Genomic DNA, 14,521 nt, shown 5'->3' with positions numbered 1-14,521 from the left:
GGAGTGGCAGTGACAGCTGACAGCGGCGTTGGAGCTGAGACCTAGATGAGAGGGGAGGACTGGGGCAGCCTCCAGGGCTGGCCTGTCAGGCCAGGGAGCAGTGTGGAGGTTGCGCAGTCAGGAGAAGCAGCGGGCTGGGGGAGCTGAAGTGAAGGGAGGGTGCCGAGGGGCGGTGATGGGGCTGTGGATCCCGCAGATGGCCCAGGATCTTGACAGACAGGGTCAGAGTGTGGCTTTTGTTACGCAGACGTCAGGAAGGGAAACGGGCTGATACATGTTTTAAGGAGAAGCAGAAGGCGGGTGGTTGGGCTCTTGCAGCGGTTCAGTGGCTCGGTGATGGTGTTTAGGATGAAGTTAATATCCATACAGGTGAAGTCACCAGATTCTCAGTCTAAATCTCGGAGCCATTTGCCCTTGCTGAGAAGAATTGAAGGTGACGCCCAGCCTTGAGCTCCAAGCATCCCAGCAGTGGTAGGTGAGGTGCCCAGGAAGCAGGAGGGGGACCCAGCTTGCCTGCTCCGTCTGCAGAAGAGCTGCCTGCAGGACGCCATGGGAAAGCAGGAGAGGCCTGTGCCAGTGGTCCAGGGTCAGCAGTGAGAGGTGCACCGTGGGCAGCTCTGGGCTCACTGTGAGAAAGGATGTTAGGAACTGGGCTCTGCTGCCAAGGGATGTCTCAAGTAGTGAGGCCCCTGCCTGAGTGTCCCCAGAGGCTGGGTGACCTTCGTTCCTCAGGGAAGTAGAGGTGATGCCCTAACTGAATGGGCGTCTGGCTTCATGACTGTTGGTGTTCCTCCCAGCCCTGAGATTCTTGGTTTGTTTTGAGAAGCAAAGATAAGGCTCTTCATAGGGTCCCTCGTGCTCTTGAACTTGGCACCCAGCACCATCAGCCACATTCAGCTGTTGGCAATCAGAGTTTTAACTTAAATAATGGGGTTTGCCTGCCGTACTGTAAGAAATCCGTGTTGGCAGCGGGCTGATTCCATGTCCTAAGCAAGAGACCACACAGGAGTGTGGCCAGTACACTTCAGCTTTCGCATGAATGTGTGCCAAAGCTTGATAAATAGCGTTGTTTTTGTTTTGTTTTGTGTAAGTTTTGGTTTCTTTTTTCCTGGAGCTGCTCGGTGCAGTGTGATTTACTGTGTGTGTGTCCACTTACTAGTACTGGCCTTGCTCACTTCTCTCCTATGGTCACATTTCACTGGGTGTGGGAAGATTATTCCTATAATGTGACTTTGGAATCAGGGGACGTGGCTATCTGCAGATGCCGGATCAACTTGGGTAGAAACCATCCTTCCCGTGTGTGGGTCATGGGGAGCTTGGAGCCGCGGGCCTGGCTCTCCTGCTTCCAGCCCTCACACCTCTACCAAATGCCCCTCTATGGAACCCCCAGGTCTGTCACCCCGCGTGTGGACTCAGTGCCGCCTCTCTGAAGCCTAAGGGTGACTCCCCACGCAGCACAGTCACCACACAGCATGAGAGGCATGAGGGGTCTACACCTGTGTTGTGAGATGACAGCTAGGTGTCTTCCATCTCGCCTAAATTTAAAATCAGTACCTCTCCAGCCAACCTTCCTCCTGCAGCAGAGGAAAGGATGGATGTGGGTGGTGGCAGGCGAGGACTGATGGCATGATCCCTGACTTCATGGTCAAAGAACTCAAACCAAAGTGCAAGGGTCCTCCAGGCCTCGGTTCCTCCTTAAAGTAATGACAATAAAGATAGAACCTTGTCTTCGTGATTTTTAAAAACACATTTCCATGGAAATAAATAAATGTAAAAATTAGGTATTATTGGGGGATTTGTTTTGATATGAATAGTTGACCACATATTTTCCATGAGTTTTCATTTACCTGGGTCGAGAGGATCCTCCCCATTTATCACAGCTGGTTTGTTCTTTTGAGACATCAGAGCTACTGTGTTAATAATAGGCACGACCTATTATTGAGCATTTGGGTTGTTTCCTCTGTTTCTGATACTTTAGCTATGTGTGTGTGTGTGTGTCCATTGAAACAATTTGAACTCAGTTTTTAGAGGTTGTCTTGCTCTGTATTTATTGTAGCCCAATCCTGGGCAAGTGAACATATGTGTGCAGTATATTCATAGGAGAGTAATGGCAGCAGCCTGGGGTATATGCTTTAGGTTTGATACACAAGCCTGCTTTTCACAGCTGTGAATTCCTTTCCTCAAAGATGCAGGGCATTGCCCATATTTGCAGTGTGGCATTGTTTGGATTTGCAATGACTTAAAACAAATCTCAATATTTCATTCGCAGTTCCCCAGGGACTAAGTTACTAATGCATACGAATAGATTAGCAAAGGGATTCATTTTTCATGAATTGTCTGTCCTTATCTCTTGCCTATTTTTAAATGAAGTTATCTTTTCCATTGTTTTATAGTGATACTGAAATGATACGGACTCTGATCATTTGTTATAAATGGTTTAAAATTCTGACACTTTGGTTTTATGTTATGCTCAGTATTACAGAGATTTTAATTTTCAGTTATTGTTTTTGTAAAATCAAATACTGCTCTTCTTCCATGGCATCTAAATTCAGTACTTTGACTTTTTCAGGTCTCTCTCGTCCCTGAGCTTTAAAGATAGTCTCCTGGATCTTCTGTTTGTAGTTCCTATTAATGTTTAGAAAGCTGTTGCTCTGGCTGCAGCCTGTCTATTGTGAGCCCTGATGGGGGCCTTGCCATTTGCTCGATCACACATCCATCTTCCACCGATTTAACTGCCTCCCTGGAAAGCTCTTGTAAATTCCCATGTATGTGAGGGTGCTTCTGGTTATTCTCCTCCATCCATCTATCTGTCCGTTTTGTGCAAAGCACATGTGATTTTACAGTTCAGCATTACACAGGACAATATAATTATTTTTCTTAATTTTTTTTCGTTGTATATGGACTCAATGCCTTTATTTGTTTTTATGTGGTGCTAGGATGGAACCCAGTACATCGCACTTGCAAGACAAGTGCTCTACCACTGAGCTACAACTCCAGCCCCGGTCTAATTATTTTATAGTGTAATACAGAATGATTTTTCTGTATCTGGTTGGTCAAACTCACTCTCATTATTTCTCCTTTTCAAAATTATATTTCTGGTGTTTCCTCTTTCACATACACTTTAGAATGAATATGTCAATTTTCTTTTTTAAAGTTTTAAATTTTTTAATTGAATTTTCAGATTAAGTAGAACATCATGCCATCCGACTTGCAAATGCCAGATCGAATAAGAAATCTAAGTGTAAAAGTTGCATTCATAGAATTATTTATAATCTGGATTGAGGAAACAGCTTACTACCTATGACTCAGGGCAACAGAACAAAATATTGGAATATTTATGAGTACATAAAAAATATAAAACTTTTGCCTGGCAAAACTTTGCACAAGAGAAGTCAAGAGACAAATGACAAGAAGAGAAAATATATGCAACATGTATCACAAATAAAGACTAATATATTAACATGGAAATAATAATACTTCACTGAGATGGATTATGGTATGCCTAATACTAGTAATAGTCATGTATTGTGCGTATTTATGTATGTGAGAAGATGCAGATAGACAGACAGAAGACGATGGATGATAGGTACACAAATGTCCCTGTTCCTCCCTGCTGAAGTCCATCGGAGGACTCCTCACCAGCTCAGACCTCCTGTGTGAGCACATTGGTATTGGGAGGGCCACAGGTAGACCCTGGGGCACTTAAGCCACAGCTCGGACAAGCTGTTTTTTCCTCCATTTTCTCTTCTATATTCATAGAATAAACCATGTTTTTCTTTGTCCCCAAGCCATCATAGCTTTCCATCCTTCATGTTCTTCAGTGTGGCTTCTTCCATGTCCTTCAAATATAACTGTAGGGGCTGGGGAGATAGCTCAGTTGGTAGAGTGCTTGCCTGGCACGCACAAGGCCCTTGGTTCGATTCCCAGTGTGTGTGTGTGTGCGCGCGCGCGCGCGCGCGCACACACACACACACACACACACACACACACACACACAACTGTAGGATGACTTCCTGGTATAATTGGCAGTGGTTGAACTCAGCTGATTGAACTCATCTTGTGATCCAGCCCTCGGTGCCCATCAGCTACATTCTTCCTTCATTCTGGTTATGGGAGCAGAATGTTGAGCAGAGAGCTCTCTGGTCCTGAGGAGGGAGCGAGGGACGCTGCAGCCAGCCGCTGGACAGCCGTGTTGGCACTCTGCTGCACCTGCCATGCTCTCCCAGGCCCACACCACTGGCAGTTTTCATAAAACAGTCGTGTTTCCCACTGAGAGGACCTCAGAGCTCACCAGTGCCGCCTCTGCACTTGAACCATAGCAAGCCAGTTTTGGGATTGTGCTTGACTTTGTATTCCATATAAAGTACCCACTAGGCAGGTAGAATGGCACAGCATGGATCATGTTAATGTCACAATTAAAACGCCTCCGAATGTCTATTTATACCCTGTGTTGTACCAGAGTATTATTTGAGGTGGCTAACTGAGGTTAAAATTCAGGTCTCTGCATTTCCAACGGAATGTTCTGTCATAATAGAAATGTCCTCTGTGTGCAGTAACCTAACAGGACATGTGGCTGTGGCAGTGTGCCTGGCGTTCTGAAGACGTTTGCTTTATTTTAGTTTATTAGAAAGCCACAGGTGCTACCAGGACAGGTGGTACACCTGAAGTCATTACTCTGCTGTGATATGATTCGCTGTCCTAAATGCCTGACTGCTCATCTCTCTCCCTAGATTCCATCACTCAGCACAAGGTCTGCGCCTTTGAAAACTACCTGTTGCTGTAGTGACGAAGACACCAGCACATGGCATCTGAAGACAGCTTGCAAAGCCGTCCTGGGATGCTCAGGTTGGGAGTGGATGGTGAAGAGAAGGAGCCCGATAGCACAGGTCTACCTGGGGGTGAGGTGCTGTCCTACGTCTCACGTGAGGGAGCTCATGTTTCAGACAGGCATAGCCCACCCTGTCTGGGTCCTTTCTATATAAACCTGTTCTTTTTATCTCAATGATAATCACATTAAAAGATGGCAGAATCTTGTCATTAAAGCACTGTACTTTCAAATAAAGAGTGGAAATTCTTTTAAGTTTTTTATTACTCAGAACAGTCAGTGAGCCCCGGCAGTTTCTTGGCTTCAACTCGAAGGTCTTTTTAGCGTATCACATACTAGGTATGAAGGTCGTCTGTTAGTTACTAAGGTGAAATCTGTGCATCTGGCCTCACAGTGATTAAGGAAGACAGGTATGGAGTGTCGTGTGAAGACGAGTTGTGCCGTGTGTGGCCCTGGAGCATCGCCAGGGCATACACCCCACACCCCATCCATTTATCAGCTGCAAGCACAACTGAACTCAGCTGCTGCCCGTGGGGGATCCTCAGCTGGGGATGAACCAGCTAGCCTCCTAAAGGAGCGGCACCAAGACCAGGCGAGGCTGAAGATGCCACCAAGAGCTCGTCATGGAACTGTCCCTTTCTGTTACTTACTGTCACTCATCTCAGCTCTCGTTCCCAGCTCAGATAGATGTCAAATCCCTCAATAGTTATGATGGACCAGTGGTTAGAACAAGGCTTTGAGAGACGAGGTAGCTGTGGCTGGAAATGAGGGTGTTCCGTGTTCCTAACAGCACTCGCCCACAGTCCCCCGTGCTGCTCATTGTCTGGCAATGGCTGGACTTCAGCCCAGCACCCCAAGTCCATGCCCTTCCCCGTGTCCACAGCTCCCAGTACCCAGAGTTCCCAAGGAGGCTGACAAGTCACCACAGGGCTCCCGTGTGCCACCAGCTTCACCCTGGAGGGAATACCAGCCTAGCCTCCGCCCAGCAAGGCTGAGTCCCCATGCCAACCCCAGTTCCTGGTCCTAGCCTGCCAGCAGCCAGTCAAGGTTCACACCCCAAAAACCATGCCGTAGGAGGACAGGCTTGTGCTAGGCATTGCCCCAAGCCGGCATGTGCTGCCCACCTTCTCCTCCGCAGCCCTCTGGGTCGGCTTCTGTGTGTCTGCCATCCCTCACCCAACACAGGTAGGGCTGAACGTTCTTAGAACTATGAATTTTGTTTTTAATTTGGAAAAGTGAGCAACTCTCACACCATCTGTTGAACAGCATAATAGGCTTTCTACCCAGAGAAGAAAGAAAGCAAAAGAATACAAGGCCTACAGATTAGAAGAAGTAAAATTTATGATTCTCAAGATTTCATGGAACTATTGATATGAGCACCAGAAATATTGTAGGATTATTGACTATTGATTATATTAATTATGTGTATGTTGAGTGAATAAGTAAATGATTATAAGAAATGTGCCCAGGATGTAATATGAACTGCAAAACTTAAATAAATTGCAGAACTCAGATAGACTTTAAGTTAGTGATATGAGAGTCTACACCCAGGGCGTACACCCCAGACCCCATCCATTTATCAGCTGCAAGCACAACTGAACCAGGACTTAAAAACCCAGACTTCTGGGGGGCGAAGGGACTAACAGGACCTGGACAGAAAGACCGAGGCCTCCGACACTGTTGTTCCCCCGCACCAGACTCCTGTGGCACCGATTAAGTTCCAGCAACCCAGACTTAAGACACATCACAGGTGAGTGTCTGGAACCCTTGGGTGTAGACTTAGTTAAGACTTAGAAATAGGATGTGTGTCTGAGGTGTGATGAGCATTAGTGACATAGATTTGATTGAATGAGCATTAGTGACATAGATTTGATTGAATGTAACTGTGCCTCAGACTGAATCTATAGTAACCTCGTGACAAATACACATGGAAATTATAAGGAATCAAAGAAAAACTTACTAGAACTAACAAGTTTAGCAAGATTAAGGATACAAAATTAATGTATGAAACTAATGGAGTCATAATTCTGTAATTGTTAATAGGCAGTTTGAAGTGAAATTCAGAATGCAGTTTCATTTATAGGAGCATTTTAAAAAAAAAAAAAAAAAAAAGGACTAAACTTGGCAAAGAAGTTTAAGACCTGTATGCTGAAACATGAAACATTGCTGATGGAAGTTAAAGACCTAGATAAATGGAAGAATATGTGAAGTTTGTGAGCTAGAAAACTCAATATTGCTAAGAAAGCAGTTCTCAAGTGGATATAAAAATGCAGTGCAATCGCTATCAAAACCCCGGGTGGTTTCTTTGTAGACTTGGAAAGCTGGCGCTAAAATTTATAAGAAAATAAAATACAAAGAGACACTAGGAGGCCAACTTTTTTTTTTTTTAAAGGACAAAGTTGAAAGACTGAGAATACCTGATTTCAAAATCGCTAGAAGTGTGATTTGGGCTCAGAACAGACATGTAGATAAGGGAACACAGTAGGAATCAGGTCTCAATCCTCCCGCTTATGGTCTGGTTTTCAACAAAGATGCAAGACAACCCACGATAATAGAATATCGCTTTTAACAACTTTTCGGGGGTGGGGGGGTGGAAAGTTTAAAAGCCCTTAGATCTGTATCTCAGTAGCATATGCAAAAATGTATTCAAATTGGGCCAAAAAGATAAGCTGGGTCTTCCAACCTCAGCACCAGGGACACTGGTCAGGAAGGTGGTGGAGAGGCTGTCCTGTGCATGTGGTAGGCTCAACAGCATCTTTGGCTCCACCTGTTAGATGCCAGTAGCACCCACTGTGACAGTCAAGGTGTTTCCAGACGGTCCTGAATCTCCCCCAGGGCAAAACAGTCCCCAGTTACTGTGTGAACTGAAATCACATAGCATCTGGGAGAAAGCAGAGCAGGACATCTCTGCCACCTTGAGTTAGGGCAGGTTTAGATCCGACACTAAGGGCATAATTCATAAAAACAAAAGTTGGGCTTTATCAAAATTTTAAAATTTACTCTTGAAAATAAACCATTAAGAAAGTGAATAGACAAGCCAGAAACTATCATTGCATATCGGCTAAAAGACGTGTATCCTGAGTATGCAAGGAGCCCGCATAACTCATTAACAACACCTCACACGAGAAGATACTGAGTGATTACTAAGCACAAAAACCGGTGCTCCACCCGTGTCCTTAGGGAGATGCCTGCTCCACTCCCTCTAGAAGGGCTGGGAACGACAAGACTGGGGACACCAAGAGTTGACCCAGATGTAAAGCGACCAGAACACTCATGCCCTGCTGGACAAGGGTATACTCGGTCTGAAGAACCACTTGGCAGTTTCTCTTAGAATCCCACTTGCTCACCACACGACCAGCAGTCGCACTCCCACGGATGAGCCAGGAGACAGGAAACCATCTCCCACAGGACTGCAGGCGCGTGTTCACAGCAGCATCGTTCACATCAGGCCAAAGCCACGCTGCCCACCAGCTGACAGCGGGCTAAGCAGACGCAGTACCTCCGTGCTACAGAAGGCCACTCCACAGCAGAAAGACAAGGCGTGGCCCTGCACAACAAGATGCGTGATCCTCAAAATATGATCCGTCCGAGAATCCAGAGTCAAGAGATTACATGTTGTATGGTGAAATTTCTAGAGCCCTAAACTGGATAGGTAGAAAGCAGATGAGCGGTTTCCTGTGGCTAGCGTAGAAGTAAAAATAGGCAGCAATCACTTGGGGGCAATGGAAACATTCTAAACCTGGATTCTAATCATGGCTGCACAACTGGGGACATTGAATAAAATCATTGAACGGTACTCCTGTGAGTGAAATTTACATCATACATCACTAAAGCTGTTTAAAAAAAAAAAAAAAAAAACAAAGCTATGTTGGCAACCATGGAGCTCTGCACCTCTTGGATGTCCTCAAGACTTTCTGTTGAGCAGTGATTAATGTAGTCAGCCCATACCCTCCAGCCTCCAGCCCAGAGTTCCTTCAAGACCGGCCTCAGCTGTCAAGCCAAGGCCACTTTACTCTTCCACAGCCCTCAGCCAAGGATGGGGCACAGCAGGGCCTGGGGACCTCACCGGCTCTACCCAACATCAGACCCCTTACTTAGCTAGTCTGTGCTCCAGAATCCCACTCGGAGCTGGCCCTTGGGTTGGCTGCAGCTTCGTCCGACCTGCAGCGTGGTCTGAGCTGTCAGAGCTACAAGAGGGCCAGAAGCTCTACTTATCGGATCCTGTTTCCACCTGCTTTGGTTTTCCTAGGAGTGCCCCCAGGATGCCTCTTGCTCTCTCGACTCTGCATCCCACTTGAGAGAGAGATGATGCAGATACAGTCCCACAGAAATTGGGCGGAACCCAGTAGCCAGCACCCCAGTGACACTCAGAACATGAAAAGGCACAAAATCTATTAACAGCCTCATTTATATAACTTCAGGACGGATTTTGCCTCTAATTCATCTGTAGTAATCTGGTTTTCAGTGTTTGGGGTTGTGAAGTGTGGATAAAGGACTGAAGGACTTATATTAGAATCTAGAGAGACTAAGCTTTTTGAGGTCACATAAACCAGTCAACAGAGTAGCTGGGGTTGGAACACGGCAGGTTAGATCCAGTGTTTACACTCTGCACTGTGCTGCAGGTTTGTTCAACTGTAGCTGGAGGCAGTCTGAGAGTGTCCCCCCTAAGGCTCACGTGTGGGAAGCTTGGTCCCTGTGTGACCCCAGCATTTGTGGGGTAGTGGGACCTTCAAGAGGCAGGGCCTGGTGGAGGTGGTTGGGCCACTGGGGTGTGCCCTTGGAAGGGACTGACATAGCCCTCGTGGACCCCAGCTGGCTTCCTATCCCATCCTCTGATCTCTCCCTCTGGAACTTGCTCCTGCCTTTTTGATGACATCTACCAAGAGGTCCTCTCCAGACCTGAACCAGTGTCAGACCATGGCCTTGAGCCTCCAGAACTGTGAGTTCACTAACCCTCTTTTCTTTAAAAGTACCCAGCTTTGGGGCTGGGGATGTGGCTCAAGTGGTAGCGCACTCGCCTGGCATGCGTGCGGCCCGAGTTCGATCCTCAGCACCACATACAAACAAAGATGTTGTGTCCGCCGAGAACTAAAAAGTAAATATTAAAATTTCTCTCTCTCTCTCTCTCTCTCTCTCTCTCTCTCTCTCTCTCTTAAAAAAAAAAAAAAGTACCCAGCTTCTGTGCTTTAGATATGTATCAAAGGCAGTGCCACAATGTCCAAAGGTGGGTCTCTTAGGAAATGACGGGATCCAAGGACTCAGATGTCACCACTGGATTAATCCATTTGATGGATTAATTATTGAGTGGACTCATGGGTGGTCACCATGGGCAGGTGGATCCTGGTTGGAGGAAGTATCTCACTGGGGGCATGACCACAGGGACTGTGTCTCGTCCCTGGCGTGCCCGCCCCCCGCCCGTGCTTCCTGGGTGCCACGCTGAGCAGCTTCCCACTGCCGTGCCCTTCCTCCGTGATGTCCTGCCCCACCTCAGGCCGAGCATGGAAACCAGCCAGCCGTGGACCGAGGGCTCCGCATCCATGAGCCAAAGTAAATCTTTCCTCCTCTCAGTTGTTTATGGCGGGTATTTTGGTCACAGTGATGAAAAGCTGACTGACGTACCAGCCTCGGGTATTTTTTTATTATAATGAAAAACAGACTAATACAAAATGCAGCTATGAAAATGTTTGTTTGGATGGAAAACTAGGGATCGATTTTTAACTGTTTGCTGAGGTCGCTGCCCTTAGTGCTGTGTCATTGTTCTGTGTCTGACACACAGACCTCAGGGTGCACGCACTCTTAAACTTGGGAAGCATTTCCATGAGACCTTAATTGACTTTTGCTTTCAGCCTTTAAATGGCAAGCGCCTCCGTCCAGAGGAGGCTGCTTGGAGAAATACAATAGGTAGGGACAGCTCTCGTCTCATCAGAACTGCTGATTAACCTGGGGCAGGAGTGGTCGTAGTATGAGGCTCATGATCCTCACCCAGGAGTCCCTCCTCCCTGACAAAGGTGACCTCCGTGGTGCCTTTGTAGATGCTTCTGAGATGGTCTGAAAACCACCGGTCTCCACTATCCCTCACGGCATTGATGGGGCACCCAGACCCTGAAGTCATGCAACAAATGAGCAGTTCTGTCAAGGGACTCAAGAGTTTCTGACCTACAGTGTTTGCACCCTTTGCAGCCAAGAGGGCACAGACTAAAATTGGTTATGCATAAGGGGTAAGTTTGGTGAAATTTAGAAAACTGCTTTAAACGTAGCACATCAGGAGATGAGTCACAGGTGAGGTTTCACCTGACATTGCCATCAAAGCCCTTTGTGTGCCATTGAATTGCACCAGATACGTTTGAACATCGCCTCGATGTTTCAGAAATGCTTCACCATGTGCTCATTAAACATCGTGCCATGTTTCTGGAAATGCCACTTATGGGCTTAGGAAAGATAACCCTGGGTAGTTATTTATAATCATGCCCCTTATAATTCACTGGAAGAATGTTTGAGAAAAATCTGAGCATACTAATGTAATGAAGGATTTAGACCCGAGTGCTTCTCCAACGTTAATGGGAATTCACATCACCCAGGGATATTGTTAAGTGGCAGATTCTAATTCAGTCATGCGTAACTGGGATGGGACCTGTTGACAGGTTCCCAGAAGGTGGCAGTGCTGGTTGAGTGGCAAAGGCTCAGAGTACTCACAGGATGTTATACATTTACATTCCACTCACTTCTGAACAAGAATCAGTGATTTGGGGATTTTAATGACTTGTTAAACCAATTGCTGTTTGTAGCAGTATATTGCAAATATGTTGTAAAACTCTTATCAAGGTTTTCAAGAATGGCCAAGATAGTGACCCTCCACTTTAGCCATTAGAATCAACTGAGGAGCTTAAAGATGACACTGTACAAACTCCAGACTCCACCCCCAGGGAGAATGATTTCACTGGACATCCACGTGGGGGGCCGTGTTCTCACATGTGGAGGGAGGGCTCCACCACCATGAGCAGTGAATGCACAGACCGTTCCTTTCACCCTGAGGACCCTCCTGCCATCCCCTCCTACCATCTGCTTCCATACCAGACCCCACCTCCACCCTGGTGACCACTAAGCTGTCTCCCTCCTCTACGGTTTGCCACTCCGATACCACTGTGCCAACAGAATCGTGCAGTATGTGACTCTCAGCCTTGCTTCTTTTCACTGTCATTCTCTGATAGTCCATCCATGTCATGTATAGCCATAGGCCAGTCCTGCTAAGCAGGATTCAGTGGTGTGGAGGTACCACAGCTTCGTTTAACCATGCAAGTAAATGTGAATGCTCTAGCCTGGGGTATAGTATTGCTAAATCTGGATTTGAAGCCCTGGGAAATTGACCAAAGCAAGGGCTTGTGGTAGGAGTCTAAGCTTCTTGGCAGGGCTGAATCAGATGTTGGTAAAAGAGAGTGGGGGGGCCAGTTTCTTGTTATCCCTCTTTTCTGTAATCTGAATATTTGTGTCCCTTCCCAAAATGCATATGTTGAAATTCTGACACTCAGGTGATGGTATTAGGAGGTGGGGACTTGGGACATGATCAGTTCAGGTGGGCGGAGCCTCACGAGAAGGATCAGTGCCCTACAGAAGAGACTCCAGGCCCTGGAGTCTATTCTGCCATATGAGGACACGGAGCGAAGGCCACTGTATATGAACTAGGAAGCAGCCTTCACCAGGTGTCCAGCCTATCCAAGACTTGATCTCGGACATCCAGCTTCCAGTTCCAAATGAACTGCGAACAATACATTTCCGTTACTGTGAGCCACCTGGTCTGGCATTCCCTCGTAACAGCTAGAACAGGCTACAACACCTCCCTAACGGTGCGGGATGCACCAGGACCAGGTCTGAGCGGAAAGGTGCCTGAGAGAGGTACAGCAGAACACGGCAGTGGAACTGGACTCTGGCGTTTCCCCAGTGCTTGGGATTGTTGGGACGAGTGGGCATAACTCCCTGGTCTCCAGGATTCTCCTGTGCATCTTAAGATGTGCTGCACTGCACATCAGCCCGCAGGGTGTGATTGCTGTATAGATCAGAAGTGAACAGGTAGAGGCTTGAGAAGCTGTCGGGCTCCAGGAAGATCAAACTAGGTTGTCCTCAGCCCTGCATTATCAGAAACTCAGCAGTTGGCTTGCTTTAATCAAGGAGGAAACAAAAAATCAGGAGAGACCTGAGAGGTGGCTGAGAAGGAGCCTCTGGCCAGATGCCTGTCGGTGCTGTTTGAGTAAAAATAATTTAGAACTCACAGGGAGACTAAATATTTGCTCCATTTACTTCTGAATGGAAATTAATGATGTTTTTTAATTTACTCTGAGCACCTTTCTGCCTAGAATCACCTACAGTGCCAGTCGCACATGCACGTGCCCACTAAAGAGCTTACCTCAGATCAAGCTGGGACCCTGGGAGAGGAGACTCACTCCGGTGCCCCAGAGCTTGGCCTTCTTGGGAAAGCATCAACAGCAGCGCTCTGGATACACCACACCCAGACCCAAGAGGGCAAAACCACATCTTTCCAAAAAGAAAGAAAAGCAGGTTATTTACTGCAATGAATGAAGACAATGAGATGCAAAGCAAGGCACAAAATAAAAATGAATGCAAATCTGCCAGACCATAAAATAGCCCTGTTGTATAGAGAATATCCTTCTGTGTTGTGGGTCAGTGCAGGTTGACTGTACAGGTAAACACAGACCCCAGGTTCATTTCCCCTTCTCTGGGTAAAGCCATTGATGGTTGGTTATTTTATCATGCATAACAAGTGGTGGATTAATTGTACGAAAGAGTGAAACAATTGCCAACACTCTCTTCTGTGCTTTTCCTGTCCACTGCTTCCTTGTGTGACCTTTCCCTGGTCAGTAAGAGGAAATCATACTGAGAAGAATAAGTATTGTGTAGAGAAAAACTGAAGAAAAAAGAAAAGGAAACAGACAATGGTCAGATTTTTGGCTTCTGAAGTATTTTAAAAATCACTGGGGACACTTAGGAACTAACAACCCTTCTGCTGTAACACACCTAGAAAAACTGAAGAAAATATTAAAAAGTATTACAAGCTGCTTTTCAAATGTGTTGCAGAACTCCTAATGAGGAGGGGGTCCCCAGAACCTTGGTCAGGAGTGAGACGATGCAAGAAGGTTTAGAGGTGAAATTGATAGCTGTCTTGGAGATCAGGACCAGATCCTTATTCTCCCAGTAGTGAAATGACCAGGCAAATGTAGAAAACAAGTTTTATTTAATAGACAAACAAAGATAGAGTGCAGAGATGGCAGACCCAGAGCTGATGCCGTGGGAGGGAGTGTGTCTTACCTCTTTGTAGATCTCAGGTGTCCTTTCCTCCCTCCCTCTTGCTATCTTGCCGCGGTGACCAAATGGCAGGAAAAGAGCCACCCAGGAGGTACTCAGTAGCAACTCCTTGTGTTGGAAGGAGTGATTCTCCAAAGGGGTCATAACCTTGAGAGGGGAAGTACTCTGGATGAACTAGCATTCCAGTTCCTTTTCTTTGAATTAGCCTCCATCCTTCCCACCCAGTCATTGCTGACTACCAGTCCTTTGCCCCTGTCTCAAAATGATTGGGTTATGAGAGCTTTAACTCAATCAGTGCATTAATCTGCTGGTAGGGATTAACTGGATTGTGGCTCCTGAGGAGGTGGGTCCCTGAGGGCATGCCTTGGGGGGTATAGTTTG

At 46.6% G+C, this 14,521-nt stretch overlaps 1 protein-coding gene across 2 annotated transcripts in view; it reads left to right on the top strand.

Annotated features, from left to right (window-relative positions):
* Positions 1-5,062, top strand: part of Mcph1 (microcephalin 1) — a 191,138-nt gene extending 186,076 nt beyond the window's left edge. For both annotated transcript variants that reach the window (XM_077792557.1, XM_077792558.1), the window contains one exon: positions 4,731-5,062. In XM_077792557.1, the coding sequence (XP_077648683.1) occupies positions 4,731-4,783 (53 nt within the window). In that variant the 3' untranslated portion in view covers positions 4,784-5,062. The remainder of the gene's footprint in view (positions 1-4,730) is intronic.
* Positions 5,063-14,521: the final 9,459 nt, after the last annotated feature.

Source organism: Urocitellus parryii, chromosome 14, assembly GCF_045843805.1.
Source record: "Urocitellus parryii isolate mUroPar1 chromosome 14, mUroPar1.hap1, whole genome shotgun sequence".
NCBI classification, from domain to species: Eukaryota; Metazoa; Chordata; class Mammalia; order Rodentia; family Sciuridae; genus Urocitellus; species Urocitellus parryii.
The sequence above is the reverse complement of the archived record's forward strand: the minus strand, read 5'-3'. Positions and strand labels throughout refer to the sequence as shown.